The 23,981-nt window shown below is 34.6% G+C and overlaps 1 protein-coding gene across 2 annotated transcripts; it reads right to left on the reverse strand.

The window, feature by feature from the left end:
• Positions 1–1,640: 1,640 nt before the first annotated feature.
• Positions 1,641–11,632, reverse strand: LOC123685293 (nucleoporin p54-like). Of its 2 annotated transcripts, none has more exons than XM_045624956.1 (9): positions 11,611–11,632; positions 5,508–6,122; positions 4,380–4,583; positions 4,088–4,213; positions 3,412–3,676; positions 2,902–3,200; positions 2,529–2,785; positions 2,338–2,457; positions 1,641–2,017 (listed from the first exon to the last, which is right to left on the reverse strand). In XM_045624956.1, the coding sequence occupies exons 1-9, from the start codon at positions 11,615–11,617 to the stop codon at positions 1,784–1,786; spliced, it is 2,127 nt and encodes a 708-aa protein (XP_045480912.1). In that variant the 5' UTR covers positions 11,618–11,632; the 3' UTR covers positions 1,641–1,783. The 2 variants fall into 2 exon arrangements, with proteins under 2 accessions (XP_045480912.1, XP_045480908.1); XM_045624952.1 differs by lacking the exon at positions 11,611–11,632 and adding an exon at positions 7,423–7,450.
• Between the last annotated feature and the right edge of the window lie 12,349 nt (positions 11,633–23,981).

A 23,981-nucleotide genomic window follows, 5' to 3' on the forward strand; every position in this document is an offset into this window, starting at 1 on the left:
ATTTATTTGAAGTTTAGAGCCTTGATGAATAATTCAAAATAAAGATTGACCATTTCTCAAAAAAGTTGGTTCTGTAAAGAAAAGCCTGGCTGAGAAACTTGTGAAAAGTTGTTGGAGTTAAATAATATTTGTGTTGAAATTTTTCCTTCATACTGTTATTTCATGTCTTATGTCACAGACCAGGAAGAGAGATTTTTTTTTTACTGTAAGGAATGATTTGTTGGTAATTGATAACTGAGAGTTCGTTCTTTATTTAAATGCAGGATGTCCTATTTGAATAGTATCCATCATCTGAGATCAAATTTACACTAATTGTTGAATTAGAATAACACGAAAAAAAATAAACATACTTTAATAGCTATAGATATATTCTAACGAGCGTTCATTTAAATTCGTGGTCAAGATGAGTGCTGTGGAGAAATCAGAATGGATTTTCTGTGATTACAAGTTGCGCTTAGCTTGTATCATATTCTTCCCAGATTCGAAGTAAATGTAAACAAATGTAAGTGTCTAGTATATCCAAAGTCACTTGAACTAGTACATAAAATGGCTTTGCCATTGAATGAGATACCGCGATCCGCTAAATACCGGGGTTTACTTGAAAGTATTGTTAAACAATAAATTCACTGGCCCCAAAAAAATCTCTGGAAATTTGGACAACCCTTGTATAATCGAAATATTCTGGTTTCCTCCAAGTGACTTTGGATATACTACACGACTCACGAGGACGAGAGTTATGCGCCACTTGTAATCACAGAAAATCCACTCTAATTTTTCTACAGCACTCTTGACCACGAATTAAAATGAACGCTCGTTATTTACACAGCTGCATTTCTCAAGTTGATTCAAGACGAAAATAAGATTGGTTGAGTTTTTTATCAGTATTTCGTTATTATGATACAAAATTCAAGTATCAGATCTTCTTTTCGAAATGATGAATACAGGAGTGAGGCAAGTGATTCTTTTTTCGAATATTCGTTCCCTGAAAATACGCTTTATCATTTCATTACAATGAGGGCTTTCAAAAGAAAGTTCGGTAGCGTTAGTAGCTGTGTTACTAATAGCTGATAGGTATCAGTTTGGTTACGTTAGTATTCTTTGCTGGACGAGTTGCTCCTTTTATTGACAGCAATAGGTTCTGTGAGTCCTTCTTGAAGGTTATGTTATGATGAGAGACAATTTTCTGTTATATTTCAATTTCCATGTTTGCTTTCGGAATTATTACTATTTTATTCTTCAATATATGGGAAATTTATTCAGGAGTACCATTTCAGAATGTTAATAAACGTATATGTTTCAGTTTCTATTATTGTTATATCTGAAATTTAAATTCCGTCCCAAAATCCCTGTCATAACTGTCAGAGGGTTATTCAGGTTGTTAGGTTAGGATCTTAGCGCGATGGATAGTGTCTCATTCATTACAGGTAGCTTCAAATTTACAATTCGCTTAGTAAAAAGAATGCGTTGAAACAAGGGTACACTGCAGTCTATTACCAATGAAGCAGATCAAGAGAATTGTGTTTGTTTACCTGTGACATGAATATCAGTCTTGAGATTGAATTGTTTTCGATATAACACAACGGTAATTGTGAACTATTTACGTTCCAAAAAGAAAATACTGAAGAATATAAATACTGGAATATTTTAATTAAAACATCATTTTATTGTTTCAAACCTCAAAAAGTACATCATAAATAATCAGATTTTACATATTTCTTATCTTATAAAAAATTAGGACAATTTATTGTTTTTTCATGCATTTTTTGCAGAAAATTAATAAATTTTATAGAATAGGGGCTTTCGCCTTCAAACACTGATTCATTCCCTCAGATATTATCTTCAAAGCTTGCAAATCAGTGTTGATGATGTTTATCAGATGTGAAATCCCAGTCTGTTCCATCTGCAGAAATTGTTTAATGTCTTCTTGTACCTGAGGATCTATGTTGTAGTGTTCATTGTATTGACGTCCAATATTACCAACAGTTTTGATGCATGACATCAGTTCAATCAATTGACCCTGGAAAATACCAAAACCCCTTTTATAACAGATTTTTCAATAGGAAAGATACAATTTGAAACACTATTACAACTATTACAATAGCAACACTGAGTTTTTTTCAATTTTCCGGAATTTTTCATGTCATTTGTGCTCAAGGTAGAGTTCACTTAAAAATTTATAATTGACTTTATGTCACACGAAATAACAATTGGAAATTCGGAAAGGCTGAAATAATTCCTTCGAATTCACTATAACATTAAAAAGTATTAATTTAGTTACAGTATGAAAATCAACTAATGCAACATGTTTAAAATGAAAAGTATAGGAATAATATTTACCTTGAATTGTGTTGGTGTATTCAAGTGGGCATTAAGTGTTTCTAATCTTCCTTTCAATAGCTCTTCTTCCGGTTGAATAGTGAAACCAACTTTTCTAGTGCATTCTTGTTTCACCAAAACCTAAAGGAAAAATTACTGTTACTGATAAATCTTGCTTCCAACTGAAGAAGAAAAATTAATGAATAAATTACCCTGAGTATCCTGTGCTGCAACTGTAAAAATTTCTGTTTCAAATCTGTGATCTGTGCAATAGATGAAGCATGTTTCTTTCTTAATTCTGAAATATCTTTGTCTACTTTCTGTAAGAAGGCTTTGTGTAGGCCAGTTTCATACTCTTGATTGTGCATTCTATTTTTCAAGTCTGTGAATCCATTAATTGCAATAGGCATGTACTTTTTAGGGTTTGGATTGTCGATTTTAGCAGCTTCCCACATCTGATTATCGATTCCTGAAAAAATAATTGATTGTATCATCATTATGAGCAAATAAGTTATGGTGGACATTATAAAAAAAAAAAAATATTGTCCAATTATGGTATATTTAACTTCTATCAAGAAACATTACCTGGGGGTGGTTTGCTCAAATACTCCTCCAAATCTGATTTGCTTGGGGTGACAAAAGCACAAATATGCGTAACACCCACATTGGTTAATTGTTGCTTCTGTGCTGGTTGGTTCAAAAACGATGCTAAATCTGTTGCAGGTATTCTTCTGCTTGTTCCAGTTACCCCCTTCTCGGAAACAACTATCCTCACCTCCGTTTGATTTTCGTTCATACCTCTTGTGTCGTCTATCACAACTGTCAAGTTGGGTTTATTTCCCAGGATTCCACTTATTCCATTAACAATGGCATCTTTTTGAGCTCTGAAAATCAATACATTCGTTTTATTTTACAGGTAGAGTTAAATCAAAAGAAATACTCAAAGTTTCAATATTTTGAGTACATGTTATACATAAGTGACACTTATGGAAATTTAAATGTAAGATTATCGAAGCGACGATAATGTATGCTGAAGTCTCTGAAGTATTTCTAGAGAAAATATAACACAATATATCGATAATAGGACTTGAATACCTTATCTCTGCTTCCTTCTTATTGAAGGTCAGTTTCACCATCCCTTCAGAGTTATCAGCATCAATAATTATGTTGTAGCCAACGGCCTTGAAACGAAACAGAGGATTTGCGTTTGAATACTGAACGTTCTGGTTCTGTCCATAGTAGCCCTTTCCATTTCCCCAGCTGGCTTGAAGCATGTTCCATTTCTTGATGATATCGTCTCTTTCATCGTTAAAAATGTTGACTGCATAGAACGAGGCCAACACTTGTTGAAGATGGGTATCTGTTAAGAAAGCAGAAATGTTTGAAACAAATAATGAAATTTAATATTTCCAACACTATTTAATAATTGTATACAACTTATCGGTGAATTCTTGTAACCTAACAAAATTACCCTGTAATTCAAGTATGTTTCCATTTTGCACGAAGCAAGCTTCGCACAGAATTTGGTGCTAATAGCGTCGTCAGAACCATATTTAATTCAAGAAAAATGAAGTCAGAAGCTTTTGAGCATTCTTTCCTTCATGCGCCAATCACGCCCTCGGAGACTTTAGAACTGTATTTATGTGTGGTCTCCAAGGATGCAATTGGTGCATGAATGAACGAGCACTCAAAAGCTCCTGAATTGACAATGGCTTTTTCCTTTTTTTTTACAGCTTCACTATGATTAAGATTATGGTGTGGTATGCTGTACCTTGATTTTGCTGCTCCTGAGGTTTTGCTCCAAAAGGTGCCCCAACTGAAGGTCCAAACAGAGATGGTGCTGTGCTTGTTGCGCCGAATCCGGTAGTACCTCCAAATCCAGTGAAACCAGTCGATGCTGAAAAACTCGAGTTGCACAAAATCCAAATGCTATGATAGTTATATTCCTAACATGAGCCCAGAATGTACCCACCACACGTTAAAGTGTAGCTTCATGCATTCAAACGATTGCTGAGCCGTACTTCTTTACGCATGCTCATAGGAAAAATAATTGGATGACTTACTTGCTGTTGAACCGAATCCGCTGAAGAGATTGGACGATGGCGCGGTAGTATTTCCAAACAATCCTGTTCCAGTGGAACCTGTGTTGAAATTCGTGCCAAACAGGGACGGTGTTGTGGTTGTTCCAAACAAGCTTGGAGTTGTTGAAGTTGCGAAGAGGCTGGGAGCTTGGGATGTTGTTGTCGTTCCAAAAAGCCCTGTTCCACCTATATTGATAATGAATTTTGTTTTAATCTGTAATTCATAGTATCATCTTATGTCTGCAAAACGAGACGCCCAAGAGGGTCTCAAAAGGAACCTCAAAGGTTGCGCGTTTATTACTATGGGTTCCGAGGCATTGTAGTATATGTCATATTGAAGGAAACAAAAAAGCCGATGAACATGCAAAAAGGGAATCAAGGTTGAGACATGTTGGTCGTGGGCTCTTCTGTAGACTTTTAAAAGACCAATATAAGGCAGTGATCTGAAAATGGGAGTGGAAAAATGGAAAAACCCCCTGGAGGAACAATCCGGGTCTTGCGCAGGAAAAAAATTTGTGGTGCTTTCACCAACCTATACCAGGAACCTCTTGAAGCTACCACGAGTTGAGCTTCGGATAATTGTCGGACTGCTGACAAGACACTATCGTTGCAAATATTTTGTACCGCATGGGTAAGTCAGGCTGCACGCTCTGTGGAAAGGTGGTAGAAATAGCCGAACTCGTAGAGTGCAAATGTATGGGGCTAAATGGCCTTATGGTCCACTAACATGGCAAAGTCAGTTCTGGATTATTACGAAATATTAGCCAATGCTCCTAATGATGTCGGTTTCGAAAGTATCGACAGCCTCCCTGGGTTAGTATAAATATATAGGTAGGGTTAAAAGCAAAAGAGAACTAAGGATTGGTGGACAGAAATCATGGATATTTGCAACTAATATTATGGAACAAATACCGAATTTCCCTGACATGACTCCAGCTGACTTTTTTCTTTCCAAAACTCAAAAACCACTTCATGTAAAGGGTTTTCACTCGATAAAAGAAATAAAAGGTAATTCGCGTTATTCAATCCTTTCAAATATTATTTTGTTGATTTAATTATATGCTGGCATTAGTATAAATGTGTGAATTAGAACACTACTCAGCGACTTACCTGTTCCAGGTGTGGAAAACAAACTAGGGGCAGACGAGGCGGGCGCTCCAAACAAACTAGGCTTACTAGCAGTGGCAGCAAACAATCCACCTGACGCAGTGCTTGTCGAGGTACCAAATCCAAAAGAAGGAGTGGACGTAGCAGTGGCGCCAAACGTGGACCCAAAAGCGGGGGCTGAAGTGGCAGGAGCACCAAAGGTACTTCCAAAAGCGGGCGTTGCACTAGCTCCGAACGAGGAACCGAACCCAGATGTTTGAGAAGTTGCTCCAAAAGCCGGAGCAGCAGTGGCGCCAAAAGCAGGCGTTTGAGACGTACTCCCGAAAGCGGGCGTCTGAGCAGAGGCCCCGAAGGCCGGTGTTTGGCCGGTGGCCCCAAAAGCGGACGTTTGGGCTGCAGCTCCAAAGCCTGTAGGTTGGGCGGCTCCGAAACCAGGAGTTTGGGCGGTTGCGCCAAACGAGAGATTCTGGGCGGTGGCACCAAAGGCGGGCGTTGGTTGGGCTGTCGCGCCAAATGCGGGCGTTTGAGACGCCCCGAAGGCTGGTGTTGAACCAAAGCTAAAGCCTGTATTCGCCGTGGTTGCAGGGGTGGAGGAGAAGGCTGTGCCAAATCCAGGAGCTAGAACGAAAGATAAAATTAACCAAATGCCAATATTTCTAATTAAGGTTATATTCAATGAAGCAGTTTGGTATTCCCGAAATGTACACCAGGAAACAAATTGGGGTTCAGAAGCTTAACTGTTTGATTTTAGTTCATGATGAATTGGCGAAGCCACCACATTATCGGATTTTAATCCCATAGAACAGGTGAGGGGAGAGACTGTTCATTTTCACTTTACTCCACAACTGAAATTATACTTTCCCTAACATAATCAAAGGAATCCTGACAATAGTTCAAGGAACTTCTCGATAACGATCTTCAGAAAAAACTTTTTTAGTATAATTAACGGTGATTTCGTGTATTAAAGTTTGGGTATAACTTCAGTAGGATACTATATCTACTTGTGACACGAAAAACTCCACAAATGTTGGCACAGATGATCCACGAATTTCAAGGTGCAAACATCATCTATGTGTTGATATGATAAAGCAATTTTATGCTCAGTGTCCAAAATTTCATAGTATCTTTGATATCTTGTGAACTAAATAAAATTTATCCTACAAACAGAATATTTAGATTCAACTATCTCCACAAATCCAGAAACTCTTCGCTTCTAACAGAAATAAAAATATATTGAAACAGAAATGGAAAATTCTGTCTAGCTCATACTGAAAAATTAATTTTGTCCAAAGAAATATTTACATTACTTCTCAAGTATAAAATAGAGTAATGGAATCTAGAAAGAAAAGTTCTCAAGTATAATATAAAACAAATTGGAACTAAAACCTAGAAAGAATATTTCACAAGTACAAAATAAAGTACCAACTGCAGCTAATGAAATCTATAAAAAGAAAGCATCATTAGCATAGGTATAAAATACAGAACGAATTGATAATAATGAAACCTGAAAATAATATTTCTCAGATATTAAATTGCGTACAAATTAGAACACAACTCAGAAAGAAAATTTTTAATGTAAAAAATAGAGTACAATTTAGAGTTATGAAGCCTAGAATAATATTTATCAAGAACAGAATAGCGTACAAATAGGAGCCAATGAAATCTAGAAAAAATAGGTATAAAATAGAGTACGAAGTGTGACTAATGGAACCAAGAGAGAATACCTTTTAAGATACAAACTAGAGAACTTGGATCTAATGCAACCTAGAAAGAAAATTTCGCAAATACAAAATAGAGTACAAATTGGACCCAATGAAATCTCAAAGGAAAATTCTGAAATTCTCGTATCCGTATACATATATGTTAAATCTGGTGGTTAAAAATCGATAAAATATTCTGGGAAAGTAGTAGGTTTTACCCCAATTCAACATTTCACCACAAAATTAGGTGATGTTTACAATCGTTGAAAATTTGTACTATTTTACACTGTTCCAGCATGAAGTGATTTGACAGTGTTTATAATAATTTTCCTTCTTGAACTGACCCAGACATTTAAACATTATCGAACTGCTCGTTTATAAACCACCAGGAAATTGATACTGAAGCGAAAATTTTTTTCATCTTCTTTTCCTTGAATTTTTGTGGGTACAACTCTATTTATAGCACTTCGGCCCATATCTTGAGGAAAATTCGATGAAGAAAATAGGGATTTTTTGAAACTTGAAAGCTATCATTAGTTGAAAATTGCGCGGGCTGTCTATAAGTGAATATTGAAATTATGAAAACAATTTTGGAATGAAACGGATTTCGTAGTTTTTATTCGAGATTATAATATATAATTATCAGGATGGATGTAAGTCTGTAAAATATACATTATTAGAAGAAAAAATTCATGGAATTAGTTGGAAAATAAATTAATTAAAATTCGTAGTAGCTACATAGGTATTCCGTACTAATATTGACATATGACCTTTTTTGAAGATATGTTTACTATAAATTCGTCTGATACTGAAATTGAAATAAGTTGATTTTTTCTATTTTCATGATCCTTTATCACACAAAAGGGTTTTGGTGGTGGATTTGGTCTACCAGATTTATCACTAGGAAAATCAAAGAAAGAATTGAATCAAGGTTTTAATCGTGCAACCAATCTATTGAAGAATACAGGAGAAGAAGCAGAAGATTTGATATTTGGACATTCAAATAAAAATAAAAATAATGGACTGTCTATAGTACGTATGTATATAGAATGAACTACATATTAAAAATGTCCTGAACAAACACTTTTGCACACTCGTTAATTTGAAATTGATTTTGAAGCTCGGATGACAATCCTCCTGAAATTTGGCATGAACATTCAAGTGGGTACATATAAAAACTCAATTTCAACGAAATCTGATCTGTTTTCACGGAAATATTGGTATTTCTTTTCATATTTTGCTTGAAAACCTGACATCTACAAACAAAATTTCAAATTTATCAGATTTTGCTCATCGAAGAATTTAACCGCGTCATTCGAGATCTGAACCAACTCTGGATATTTCAAGTTTATAAGTTTTCCCATTCCAGAGATTCAGGGGCAGGCATAATTGATTCGAACCTCATCGTTTAAGACCAACTGCGAATCAAAATGCAAAAAATACAGACATCGATTCCAAAACTTAGATAATTTATTCCTCACAGCTTACTACCTGGATCTTTATAATAATTTGGAACTCTATAACTTTCAAGAAGACTATCGACAAAAAATTACGCAATAATTCAGTGACCACAAAACCGACGGAATTAAAATTTGAAAGATATATGAGATAACAATTTCAAGCTCCGTGCAGAATTCCAATCTGATTACTTTATCAGCACCATAGAAAATTCAAGAAGAAGAAGAAGAAGAAGAAGAATATTGGAAAATACATACCCAAAATTTACTCAAAATGAAATTCTGCCTCTTCAAATAGACGCAAACCCACTTTATGTTTCATGCGAAATTCCATGTGGATAGTGCCATCAGAAAGCATAAAATCGGGGAAAAATAGAAAAGAACTGACGCGAAGTCAGGATACGCGATATGCCCTTGGAAACCTCATATAACCATATACAAGTATGTGGTCTTCAAGAGCGTAATTGTCACATGAATGACGAGCACCTGACGTAAAGTCAGTGCTTTCTTCGTTTATTTTATAGCCAAAATGACTCTTTGAAATGGGAGATATTTTGTCTAAAATATAAAAAAATAAAATATTGACACTCAACTCTCTAGGGTGTTCCTGGTTTTGGAGGAATATCATTGGACAAAGGTAAACAACACGGGCGTGGTCTAAGTTTAGACGCAAATTTAAATGGAATTGGTGGTGACCTGAATAAGGCAGGAAATGTTTTGGAGAAGAATGCAGACGAGACGATAGATTATGTTCTTGGAAAGGAAAGGAATGGTTTTCCTACTGGAACAAAACCAAAGGTCTCCCTACCTAGTTTATCTTTTGGAGGTGGTAATCTTCCTGGTATTCCAGCTGTAGGAAAGGAGGTGAACAATTTTGGAAAAAATTTTAATAAAATTGGAAGTGATCTTAATGAAGCAGGTAATGTTTTGGAGAAAAAAGGTGAAGAGACAATCGATTATTTTCTCGGAAAAGAGAAAAATGGTTATGCTACAGCATCTACGCGGATACCAAACTTTTCTATAACGGATTTTGGAGGTGTCAAACCACCAAATCTTTCTATAACGGGTTTTGGAGGTGTCAAACCACCTAATTTTCCAGATACCGGGAAAAAAGTAAACGGAGATATTGGAAAAATAGGTGGTCATCTGGGAAAAATAGATAGCAATCTGGGGAAAATAGGTTTCAATCTGGAAAAAACTGGTGGAAAGGTGTTAAATAAAATTTTCAGCGGTAGAAATACTACTTCACTAGGATTATCAACTGGTGGCACAAACGAAATGAAATCGACACAATCGTCTATTTCAGTGAGTGGAAATAAAATGGATAAAGGTGTGGGAATAACAAAAATCAACACCCCGTCTAATGTAACCCCTCTTTTGGGAACAACCCTATCTAATTCTCGAGTAACTACTACTTCCCATGGAGCCACCACTAGCTCCTCTGGTACGACCACTAGCACCTCAGGTAGGATAACTAGTTCCTCAGGTACGATCACTAGTACCTCTGGTGCTGCTACTAGTCCCTTTGGTGCGACCACGAGGCTCTCTGGTGCGAGCACTAGTACCTCTGGTGCGACCACTAGGACCTCTGGTGTGACCACTAATCTCTCTGGTGCGACAACTAATCTCTCTGGTGCGACCACTAGTACCTCAGGCATGAACACTAACTCCTCTAAAACCTCTTCTACTGCCCTTGAAACCACTACCAGCATATCTGGTCTCATCACACCTCTTAAGGCTTTAGGAGTAACGAAAAAGATGCAAGAAACTCTAGGTAAGTTGGAATTTGGCAGAATGCACTCGAGAGAAGTTTGTATTATAATCAACAGGACTGAAATCACTGTTCTAGGAAAAACCTCACCTGGCCAACCTCCGTTCAATCAAAATGGAATTACAGAAAAACTGTCGACAGTAGGAGTAAATCCAACTACAAGTAATCCAACTAGTTTCGAAATCTCGACCGACGATGTTTCAGAGCTGCCAGAGAAGACAAGTATAAAATCCGAGGAGGCATTGAGAAAAATTGAGTCTATTTTACAAGGAAGCGGTAAAGAAACAACCACATCTGCTGCAATAGTAACTCAAGGAAATACCAAGGTGACTGTGAGTCCACCATTCTATATTCTTGACTATAAGGTTTTCCTTTTCATCACTATATTCTTGTATTTCAGAAATCTTTGTGTGAATTCTTGGATATTTTTCATATTCACGATATTTGATGTAGCCCTTATCGTTTTCGGAAATATTTTAGTTCATTATCCAAATAATGATGTGAAAAAAGTACAACAAAAGGTTGAAATAGAAAAAGCTTAGGTCCACGTGTGTTCAGGGTCATTTCAACAATAGTCTTCCAATCTTCAAAAGCTTACGACATCGTTGATGAAACTGCGCTTAACACGAATAAAGATCTCTTCCACCTCAAGTTTCTCATATAATTAAAAAAAAAAGAGATTTGTAAAGAAGATCACAAAAACAAAAGAATTGGCACAAAAAGCAATAGCGAAATCAACGTAAAATTTTCCAAGGCTACTAGATTATTTCAAATGAAATTTAAATTTTTCAACTTTCAACTAGTTAAATATCTCTGCCAAGTTTGATTGGAAAATGATAATATCTGCTTCATGCCAAAAAGTTTATTTGAAATGTGGAAAATAAAAAAATGGAATTAGTTTGTACTCACTTATATAATATAAAATAAAAAGTAAACTCTCATTAGTATAAAGCAAAACGATTACATATAAAGATTTATTAAGATCTATCATAACAAACAGTGTGAAAGTAGTTGGAGATAGATTGACAGGCAACAGAATAAAAAGTTCCTCCAGAAAAAGATTGCGCAAAGGATTGAAATAGGAAACAACAGTTATTATACATATCTAATAGTTAACAAAAAAATGAATGACTACATTTTTCCTACTGCCTCCTAATTTGACCAATCGTCATACTCACAGAACATTCTCTCAACGAAATCTATCGATCCTTACATTGCTCTCACTATAGATATATGTAGGTACTTGAAATGGTTAAAATTAATTTTAACAGCGATAGGAAAGGAAATAGGGAAAAGGGTATACATAATGTTTGATATCGCTCGACTAAGGTTTATCACAGGATGTAAGCACATTTTCTCCAATCAAAATCTAATACCTCGAAGTTTAGGAAAATGGAACAAGTAAATGCAAATTATTGAAGACATGAAAATTATCGGATAGGATATGAATATAAAGTGTTTGTGCCAAAGCGTAGTTCAGAGGAATTTTAGCAGTTCTTCTTGTGAGTACACATTTTTTAAGGCATATCTTTTTTCCTGATACATTATGCAGTTCTGTCTGAATACAGAAATTCTATGGGCAATTGAAAGATAACGAAACCATATTCAAGTGGGATTATAGACTGATGAATAGAGTAATCTCTGTAAAAATATTAACAAACAATTTTAGAAATGGACTGACATGAAGTTAGGGGCATATTCAGACATCATAGCAAATTTATCTGGGTATCTTCAATATAGAAATATAGAAAATATAGAGGATTTCTTATCTCTTCATTTAGATTTGTAGTGACGATGAATCTTGAGGAAAGAGAATATTGAACATAATCATCAATTCCTGATTAAAAATAAAGCAATCGTATCAATCTTCGAAATTTGAATATTGCTGTATTATCATATAATGTTAAGAACGGTTTTTCTTGATATGAATTATTATTATTAAATCTTCCTTTGAAGCAAATATTTCACCCACTCTAATAAAATTAAGAAAACTTTTGAGGAAAAAACTGCTTTGGATATTATCAACCAAACGATTAGTTCAAGTCTACCTCCAAAAATAGTGTGAATTTGCTCCTCTCTAAAATGTTTGTACTATAGTAAAAAAAAGTCAAAGTAGCAAAATCCAGAAAAAAATAAGTTCAGAAAATTGGCATAAAATGGTTTTACACCTGAACTGATTACGAACAGAATCAAATTGGAGAAAGGATTCGTCATCAATAAGTCCAGCCCCACCGTTTGAGATTATTTCCGGTTAAAAATTCGAAAATTACAGCAGATATCTGCTGTGATGTGGTTATTAATTTCTTATCGATATAAATCGAGTTGAGCAGTTTGTATTTTTCTTTATGATATTAATCAAGGACACATTTATAATAAATCAGAATAAACCCCCCAATTTTAACCTATTTCAACCTTTCACAGGATTCACCGACGTCAACGTCAACCAAGTCCGGACCTGCGATACTTCCTCCTTACTACAAAGTTCCAAACGCCAAAAACAACATTGGGGAAGACTTCACCCCCGAACTACCTCCCACAGTTTTCGACAAGCCTACTGGCAAAAAAGCTCCATTCATACCTATTTTACCATCATCAATGGTCACTACACCTGAAAACCCGGCTGGGCCTCCCAACCGAGGTCTAAACACACCAGCTCCTCAAGCTCCTCCATCCGAAAACTTGACACCATTGGAATACACTTCAATCGGAGTTGGAGTTGTATTGATCATCACTTTTATAACATACCTCTACAAGCAATACCGGAAACGTGTAAATAAAAGATCCAGTGGTTCTTATTCCCCAAATTCTTCTCACAAGGATACACCAGATCGGAGAAGATCCACCAACAGCGAAGGAGGACAACCTCAAGAAGTTAAAGAGGCCGATAAATACATCTCAACTCCAGGTGGAGCGAACAGAATAGATCCCGAAGAGGTAGTAGTTGAGATAACACCAGAGGTAAGACCTGTTGAGGAAGTTGTCGAAGCGCCCATAACAAAAACAGTCGTTAATAATCTTCAGAGATCAGCACCAACCGAAGATCGACAAGCAGTGCTCACAGCAGAAACTCCAGATTCTGTTGAGGTGATTTCCGAGACTAAATCCCCAATGGAAAAACCACCTAGAAGAGCTAAAACACCACCCAACTCCCCGGAAAAATTTACATCGGACAAAACATCTGCTTCTAACTTGAACGAGAATTCTCTCAAAACAGTTGGTCAAGCCATTGGTGGGATACTGAAAAACCAAGAACCGCACAAAAATGAGACTGATCACCAACCGAATGACGAGTCCAGTGGAGAATCGGGTGAGGAAGGTGTAAGTCTGTTGGGAAAATTAGTAGAAGCGCAATCCTCGAAAAATCTCTCAAAAAATACCGACTCAACGCATGCCACCAAAAATGAGATGCCAGTACAAGCAGGCAATTCAGAAAACGAGCCTCTGTACAGAAGTATTGAGAACGAAGTAGATGCAGGCAGTGAGTATTACTCAGCAGATGAAAGCCCTGATAACAAAACCTCTCCTCCAATGTCACCTCTACCGGAAAAAAAAATCGGAAACGTAGACATGAAAAATTTGAGAGCTCAGGATGTCTACAATACTGAAATCGTATCGGAAGATGGAAGAAGAAGATCTTTAGAAGAAGACATCGCGGAATCTATAAAGAAGAATGATAATCCACTTAATGAAGATACTATACAAAATCCATCAACTTCTCAAGTCGAACATAATGCAAGTTGTGTGAATGAGGCATTACCAGTTACTCAAGAAGTGGTTCCATCTGGAAGTCAAACCTCAAATAAATCTGCAGACGTTGCCAATAATAGAAATTTACCAGAGGAAATTCATATTAAGAACATGATTAATTCTGAAAGAAGTGCCAGTGAGAAATTTCAAAAGGAAGAAGCAGAGGTCATAGTAGGTAATATCATCAAAACGTCATGTCTAGACCAGGTGACGATTGAAACGATACAACAAGATCTAGGAAACCCCAAAACTTCCACTGGATCTACACCTAGAGTAACATTTTCTGATAATGCACAAATTCAAGAATATGCTGATGAAAATAAACCTGTGAGTATCATTAAATCAGGCAATTTTCTGGAGAATATTATCCAAACAGAAGAACCTGAAACATGTCAACCGAATAACCGGAATATAGTCAGAAATTCAAATGCAGAAGTCATTGAACCAAACCAACCGACTATTCAAGAACCGGTAAGTGTCAAAGTTGATTTCCAGGGGAGTGTACTTGGAACACCATATGGCCCTGTTTTTGGAGAAGAAATACATGTGGAAAACATGGCAATAACTAAGAATGAAGAAGAAACACCCCCAACAACAATCAATTCTGATGGCAATATTCAACCAGAGTCTACTCCCAATATCAACAACCAAACACATCAAACAGGCTCATTGGTACAGAGCAATAACTCAGTTGATGAGGGGTGCGTTGTAGATCAAAGATTCGAATGTATACCACCAAAACAACCGCAAATATTCGAAGATGATCTGATCGTTTTCTCCAATTCTAATCGAGAGTTATCACCCGCACCTGTTTCCATCTCAGAAGGTAGAAGTATTCCAACCATTTTGTCTGCCCAAGTTGGCAACGATGATAGTTTGGTGTCATTTCAGGAATTCATAGCAGGTAACTCAGGAGTTTCCAAAAATATAGGAGAACAGCAAGAACAAAATAACGAGATATCGCCCCAACATAATCCTGCAAAATGGTATGTTCCTGATGACACTTCAGAGCCAGGCCTCATTGAGGTCGAAAACAAAACTGCCGAAGGTTTATACATTGTTTTGTCTGATGAAAAGCCTCTGATAAGCGGACCTATAGAATCTGCAGCTACCGCCAATTCTTCAACTGCTCAGGATTCAACTGGAAATGGATTACTCAATCAACCTAAAACAGAGAAGAGGGTTCATTCTAACATATCTTACGCATACATAGACGTGCATGATGATCCTATAAATGAAGGATGGCCCAAACATCTACCCGAAAATATCCATTCCGTATCTGGAGTAGGTCTCGTCAAAACTGCTGATGCCAGCTCATCGGTATACAGTGTTCTAAAAGAAGAAGAAGGAGAGATGAACCCATCAACTTCGACTAGTTTCTCTGAAGCTGAAGACTCAAAAAAAGAGACGATAAACACTTTAGAGAGAATACCAGCAGAAGGTCCTAGTGGTACCAAGCAAAAACCCATACCTGATTTCATCATCCCTAATATGGACAAGCGGTTGTCAAAAAAAAGGATGTCTAAAAGAAGGCAAATTAAATCATTAGACTCAGGTGTCCATCACTACTATGGAGAATACTTGAGTCTAGCAGAACTTCCGGAACATGAGTCAGAACACGTGGAAAAGAAAGCAGATGATATAAATAAAACAAATCATGACAGCAGTGTAATTGAAGAAGTTTTAACAATAAAGCCAGATGGTACGATAACTGAAGAGAAAATTGTTATTCAAAACCATAAAAATGGTTCTCATCAATAGAATTAAGGAATTAAAGTGTTGTTTTTTTTTTCGTTTGAAACATTTTACTCACGAATATTGTTACTTATTAATTGTATAATCCTTCGTTTTTAATGTTAATTGTTGACTTGTACAAAGGATTAAAGGCCATTAACAAGGAAAAAACCATTTTTCTTTTCCTTCCAGTGAAGAAATATTTCAAAATGTTTGAACTGATTCACAAATATAAAAATATATAATTCTCAAGCAAAAATTGTATTGAATAATTTGAATTTTTAATGAATAATTAAATTTGTTGTTCTATAATTGAAGCCATTTTATGTCCATAAATAAATAAATAAATAAATAAATACTTCCCAGTTCAAACGTTTGGTAATAATTCAAGAGATGGGGAAATTTAAGAGCATCCTAGAAACAGCATTCTTGAAGTTTCAATCATTTCATTTTGACTCTAATCACTTAATTCTTCAATGAGAGTTAGATATAATGATATTTGAATGAATTTGTAAGGTACAAACCAATATTAATATATTTCTTGAATGGGAACTTTTAAATTGAAAAAAAATAGAAACGAATGGATAGGTATTAGAATGATCTTTTCAGGATCATCATATTGACATTTGATGTTCTATCCAGGTCCCATTCTCATCATACATACAGTTCGGATATAAGACACATTCTCATGGAAAGATGAAATAGGTTTCTTATAGAATCACCGAGGGAATCACAAACTTGCGCATCAACGCAATGTAAGCTAGATATCAACCTTTTTTTCAGAAACAGAATATTGTTAATGAATATTGAATTAAAGACATCTAATGGGTTGAAAACAATTGAACTAATATTCGCTTTGTGAGAATGAAGATATCATAATTAACATTGATATTCAAACTTGACATATATCCATTACAGTATAATTAGAGTACTCTTATTCATATAAATGATATGTGAAAGAATCAAAAGGGATTGTAATGATTTCCTCCAAATGTTTCCATAAGTAAATAAGAATAAAAACAAAACAAAAATAATATTTCCAAATTTTCATAATAATATTATTCATACCAGAGGAATCTACATATACTACATTATAATATCTGAAATTAGATAAGGAAAGAAAAGTCGATGTATTTCCATCGATTTCCTTCGTGCTTTTAGTCACCAATACCTCGTAACTAACCTCTTTATAATGAGGAAATTGATAATAATTGATTTTTATTTCCTTAAACATTTACGAGTCAAATATTTGTTTGAAACAGTGATGGTTAAATAGTGAAAACGTCGACTTTGATGATATTGAAAAGACTTTTCTCTCCATAATACCAATGATGCAGTAAATCTGTAACATCACTACTTTCAAAGTGTAATCATCGAATTTTTTCAGTATAGTTCCAAGTCTACAGGTAATCTCAAGCACTGTTTTTATTTAAAGGAAGTGGTTATCGTGAGATTAATTATAAACCATATAGTATCCGTGGCTGGAGATTCGAATAACAATGTATTTAAATGTTCAATTTCCAATAAACAAGATTGATTCATCGCATCGCACTGCAACTTCATCTACTACAATTCACAAACTTGTTAGTCTTTCTATTAAATATGCACAGTAGTCCAGTCGAACTTCTTCCAATTTAATTACTTAACTACATTTATAATTAAAATCAAAATTTCAATTTTGATAATGATTAAAAATTTCCATAATCTGCAATAAAAAAGAGGACAACAATTCTTTTGTAACACTGTGACTATCGTTTTTATTATCGTTTTCAAACTACTAGCATCATAATATTCATATAAAATACACCTGATTATAATCAAATATCAATTGTCAAGAAAAAACATCTGAATGCTTGATCTTTGAAATTGATTGAACAGAATCTACAACATGTGAATCTTGCAGTTTCCTTAATAAATTGATTTTTCCACAGAAATATAATGCCAAGAAGAAGAAAGAAATCATTAAGACACATAGAGTTCCCATCTTACTTTCCTGCATCGAGATACCAGAGAGACGAAAAAGAGCTAATAACTGACAATAAACAAATTGAAACTGCATCACTCCCAGCCTTGGTAGAAAATGCTGCAACTGAAAGGATTTTCATCGATCATTTAATCAGAAGAAGCATCAAAGATGAAGTACTTAATACCGCAGGTGAAGTCGTAAATGATGACTCAATAGCTTCTCCTGTTCATCCAGGCATTCTTTACGGTGGTCTAGCAGCACTTCTTCTAGCAACAATTGGTTTATATTTCTACAAACTTTTTAAAAAGATACGAGAAAATGAACATCGAAAGCACAAGGATTTGGAAGATGAAAGGTACCAAGAAAATGATGATGAAACCTTAAGGGACACCATAGCAACAGCCATTAGTGATCGAATCTCCAGGGCTGGATCTTCTGTTATCAGTAGTGTAAGAGGTAAATTCGCAGCAACAGGATCTTCAGTTCTGGAGGATTTTAGAAAACAATCAAAAACTCAAGAATATGAATTAGTAGAAGATATAAAAACAACTATACTCGAACAAGAGAAAGAAATGATCATGGACTTCGAAGAAAAATTCTCTAACACCAAAAATAAATTGATAATGGACATAAAAACCAAATTTGACTATGAAATTGAATCATCTGAAAATAAAAACAAAGATTCGAAATTTCATAAAAAGAGAAAAGAAGAAGAAATGTTATTGAGACTCTCTGACAGTGAAGATGAATTCACGAAAACAGTCAAACGAAGAATGTCGGTTGGTCATGGTGCATTGATACCAGAAATAGAAAAAAGCATTGAATCCGCGAATAAAAATATCATCAAGAATATCGAAAGCAGAATACCAAAAACGGAAAGACACCTATGGAAAACAGTTAAATCTAGAATGATGGATCGAAGTAGTTCTCTGTTCAGCGAGATCAAAACCAAATTAACTTGTACTGAAAACGAAATCATTGCTGATGTTGAATCACACATCAAACAGATCAGGTCAAACGAAATAGAGCATCAAATTGTAGCTGATAATAGCAAATGTCCTGATGCAGAAAATATTCATATAGTACAATCAGAAAAGAATTCCTCGAAATATGCAAAAATTGGAAAAAGATATAAAATAGATTTGTGCTTAGTCAAAACGCCCAGTAATAATGATAAAATTATCATAAGTGATGAAGTACAAATAATATCCGAAACCGAAAACAAAAAAGCAAAAAACCAATATGACAGAGATGCGGAAAACAGCCATCAAGGTGAGAATTCAATATTCAGTGATGAAAATATAAGGAAGTTCAATGAAATTAAACATAAATTATCAGATATACCAAGAAAATTGTTGAAACATCCTGTTAACATGCCAAAGCAAGGAACTCAAATGGTAGAAACTCATGAATCTGATTCGAAATATAAATTTAAAGATGATGATCAGACCAGAATTCACGAGAAAATTGTAGAAAGAACACTTCCCATACCAATACCTTCCACGCATGAAAATTCATCAACATTCAATAATTTCCCTTCAAAAGAAGAGTTCAATAAAGTCCAAAACAATAGCAGTGAAAACTCATCTGGTCAAGAAACCGATAATGAGGAAGAAAATTCATCTGATAGCATGGAAAATTCAGTATCCTACCTTCCATGCGGTTTGAAATTTTCTGGGATCCCAGAAAAACCAGAACTTCGAAAATCTACTGAAACAAAAACCAGGCACATCAACAACTCAAAATTTACCAAAGAAAATTTTCCGATTTCAACCGAGGTAAACAACGCATCTAATAGTGAAACAATTTTTCAAAGAATAGAGGAGTTCAATTTTGGACCTACCACAGTAAGATATCCAAACTACCAAAATTTTAATTGCAGAAACTCTGCAAAAGAGGAGTTTAATAAATTCCAAATTAATAGCAGTGAAAACTCACCTTGTCAAGAAACAAAGAATGAAAAAGAAAACATATCTGATAGCATGAAAAATCCAGTATCCTACCTTCCATTAGGTTCGAGATTTTCTGGAATCTCAGACAAAGTAGAACTTCAAAAATATACTGAAACAAAAATCAAGCACATCATCAGAGAACGCTCAAAATTTTACATTAAAAAGATTCCGATTTCATTAAAAGAAAACAACGTATCTAATAGTGAAACAATAAAGAATTTCAATTTTGGACCTACGGAAGTCAGATATCTAAACTACCGAAATTATGATTGCAGGAGCTCTGAAGGAATACCACTAAGGGATTGGATTGTTTTAGAATACAGCGATGAAAATTCACCAAGACTTGAAGAAGAAAACATTGAAAACGAAAATTCACCTGATAGAAACATACTTAAACGTTTTGAAATTGATGTTATAAAACCACCAAAACTGGCATGGTTGAAACAGGTTGAAGGAGATGTCAATGTTTCTTGGCCAAAGCACCTACCGAAGAACGTCCATAGAGTGAACAATATAAGTAGGCTTAAACACAAGCATATATTCGAGAGAACCAAGCATTCAAAGTGGGAGGGTAAAGATTCGCCAAAGAAGCACTCAAAAACTCAAGAATGGGGAGATGGACCCTCGAAGAGGCTTCATATTGAACCAGAACACAATAATGAAAGAAAAGCATCAGTGGCATCCACCATATCCGAATTTTCCACGACAACTAGTGTGGTTTCCTCTTCTAGTGATGATCCAGAGAGCACAGATAGTTGTGCAGGATCCAAATTACATAACTCGCAGAAGGGACGAAATAGAACCAGAAGATTCAAATCTCTTGACTCTGGGATACATCACTACTATGGAGAGTACATAGGAATAGAATTTTCTGTCCCAGATTCACAATGTGGAAACCATAACAAGGATGCAATAACAAGAATAGAAAATAAAAAAGAGATTTTATCAAATCCAATTATTTCAAATACAGATGAGCAATCACGTAAAAAGCTTATTGAAAAAGCAGTAATTGAAAATGAGTCTCCTCAAAAGTCTCCAGTAGATGAAAGATCAGGAAAAAACCCCACCAAAATGGATAAACCTGAAAATTCGATAGAAAAAAACTCAAAGTGAATTTTGTGATTGAAAGGTGTATTTCCAGTTTGAGGAATTGCTAAGTTTTTCCAAGTGATAGTGAAGGAAAGTATAGTATTCCGTGATTTATGTAAGACATTGTGTAAATTATTTAAGTGTTACTCATAAAACCCAAAAGTGGAAAGAACGTTTATATCATTATTGTTTATAGGAGGACAATTTTTTCGATAATTTATTTGTCATTTTCATCATTTCGAGCAAACAGGAGAAAAATTAATAAATAACCAAGACGAATAACTATCTAATCCACATAAAAATTACTGTTATTAAGCCTTGTTAATTTTCTATGAAGCATATTGAATATTGTAACATATTTTTGATTCATTAAAATATATCGTATTTGTATTTTTTGTAGTTTTCTGTACTAAGTAAATTGAGGAAATAGCTATTTGTATCGAAAGAAGTTTTCTATTGTGTAAACTGAGATATTTTACATTGCTCATAGCAACATTCATTCAGATGTATAAATGAAAGAAAATTTTTTGAAAATATCACTAAATATGAGTCATGAAAGTAAGATCTTATGGAATATCTACAATCTTTTAAAACTACCTAATACATTATTGATAAAAAGTACCACTGATCGAAAAATGAGCCGAACATTGTGATAATGAACATTTCATTGGTAATGAAAACAATTGATCAATAGTATGAACGACTTTTCACTCTTTTAATGTCTATGCTCATAAGTTGAAAAATGAGAACACTGAATTAATCAATATATGTAATTAATTTTTTCATGGAAATTATGTATACTTTTGGTTCAGTGTATCAATTTACATTAACTTTAAAAGCTTTACAATTCAAAACAATCATTTCTCGTTCAACTACGGTTCTATATAAAATACTGTGAATTCTTTCAAGATTAAGATAACGCGATTAATAAAAAAAATGAAATGTTCACAAGATATGAAGCAACATCTGAGTGTTCGTAAACATTGTCATCGGTCAATGATTCACTTCACAGGGTAATCTGAATAAGCGATTACTTTCAATTTTTTTTTGTTCCCCCCTCTATATAACGAAAAACTGAGTAATTGACGACTGCATAGTTTCGTTCTCGAAGAATCAAGCTACAATGCAAAGAAAATAAATGCTGAAAACGAGAAAAAAGGGACTTCATTGTGATTTTTTTCCGTTCCCCTCAATTTGTCGGTGAAAATATTTGAATGGAAAAAGTCAATTGAAATGTATACCTCATGTTTTCAAAAGAAAAAAACGGATAAATTTCACATATGATGATAATTATAGAACAAGATTGAAATCGGTCAGTTTTTATCCTTCGAATTAACAGAGATCTAACGGTGATTGAATGTTATCAAGAAAATACAAAGGGAAGAACTTACTAATACTACTACTACTAGTTGTAATTGTGGAAGAAGGTCTCTTCTTTCCCCGCAGAAGAAACATCATATGAAACGTTTAAGATTTAACGCACACAAAACACATTAACAACGATTGGACACGAAAGAAGACAGAGAACAGCTGTTCAAACGACAAGTAAATAAGAAATAAAAACCCGATTTATAAAATTTAGCGTTTAGATTTGCGATTGAAAGTATTGGATTGAATATCAGCGTAGCAATCCGTGTTTCTAGTTCCCTGATTGCAACTTTTTGAGAAGTGAATTTTTATGTTTAATTTCCCGAGTTTTAGTCTTTAAAATTCGGGGACCTAAGAGAATCAATACGATGTAGCAGTTGAAGTGTGTATTTCAAATTTCATACAATAGATTCTGAGGCTGGTTTTCCATTATTGGGTGCACGATCCCTGAACAGACTTCGTATCACGAACGTCGCGTCGTAGCTTCGTTCGTTAATGCGCAAAATCCGGTTCTGTACATATGACCACTCAAAATCTTGTTTTCATGGTAATATCAAAACTAGAAATGCGACAGAAATTAATTTTCATTTAGCCGGAAAATGCCTGGTTGATCGCATCGTCAGAACCAGAGAAAATACTAGTAGAATATAAAAACTTCGTAACAAAGGAACGTTCTAGATTAAAATTTGAAATAATCGCTCTAATGTTCATGTTGAATAAACAGTTAAAATTTCAGTGAGATTATTCTTTTTCTTGAACAATTTCAAAGGAGTATTATTATTAATAATAAATCAATATCAAAGCCATTGGTATTTGCTGTTACATATCCATCAAATATTCTGCTCTTCAAAAGTTAGAGAATTTTTCGAACAACACACGTATATAATGTTCTGAACTGTGTGAAATTAAGCAAGGACATAAAAACACATAGACAAATTTTGTGTTTTTTTCTTATTTTACTATGCTACTTAAAACATTGATTTCAAAAGAGAAAAGATGAGTTACCTTAATTTTGAAAAAGTAATTTATATTGTGATTGCAATGCGTTACCAACAGTTTGGTCGCAGAGGAAAATGAAATAATATTCAATTAATATCTAATAAAAAAAAAATCATTGCTAATCTAACACTTTTATATTTTTTTCCATCTCTATATCACTGAAAAAAAAAAGATCAACAGAACAAGCACCAAGATTCTACCAAATTTCAACTTTTATAGTTTACAAGAGCAACGTGAAGTTAAGAGCTTTTGAGTGCTCGTTCAGTCATACGTCTGTTGTGCCCTTGAACCCAATAACTGTTCATAGATATATCTTTATGTTCACAAAGATTTAAATTGGCGCATGAATGATTTAGCATTCAAAAGCTTAACGTCAGTGGTTTCCTCTTTTTTTTCGATATTCTGCTTGAATTTTCTATGATTCTGATGAAGCGGTTACCACGACATATACATTGTCCGTGAAGTGTGGAACAAATTCATTTTTAGCCAAACAGGCCATTTTAAGAAATAATCCTGAAACACGTCGACTTTTTATTTTAATTTACCGTATTTTTAAATAATAATCTAATATACAGGGTGAATTACTTTCGATTAATGACGTCACCGTCGTTTTTTTTCAAATGAAACACACCCATTTTGTCTCAATTTTCCGATTACTCTAGCTGATATTATCAAAAATACTTATTGTCGAGCT

Source organism: Harmonia axyridis, chromosome 1, assembly GCF_914767665.1.
Source record: "Harmonia axyridis chromosome 1, icHarAxyr1.1, whole genome shotgun sequence".
NCBI lineage: Eukaryota > Metazoa > Arthropoda > Insecta > Coleoptera > Coccinellidae > Harmonia > Harmonia axyridis.

Coding starts and splice junctions, on each gene's coding strand:
- LOC123685293 (XM_045624952.1), bottom strand. Junction 4,584..5,507: donor GTTTTCCACACCTGGAACAG/GTAAGTCGCTGA, acceptor TTATCAATATAG/GTGGAACAGGGCTTTTTGGA. Junction 2,786..2,901: donor TTTGAGCAAACCACCCCCAG/GTAATGTTTCTT, acceptor TTATTTTTTCAG/GAATCGATAATCAGATGTGG.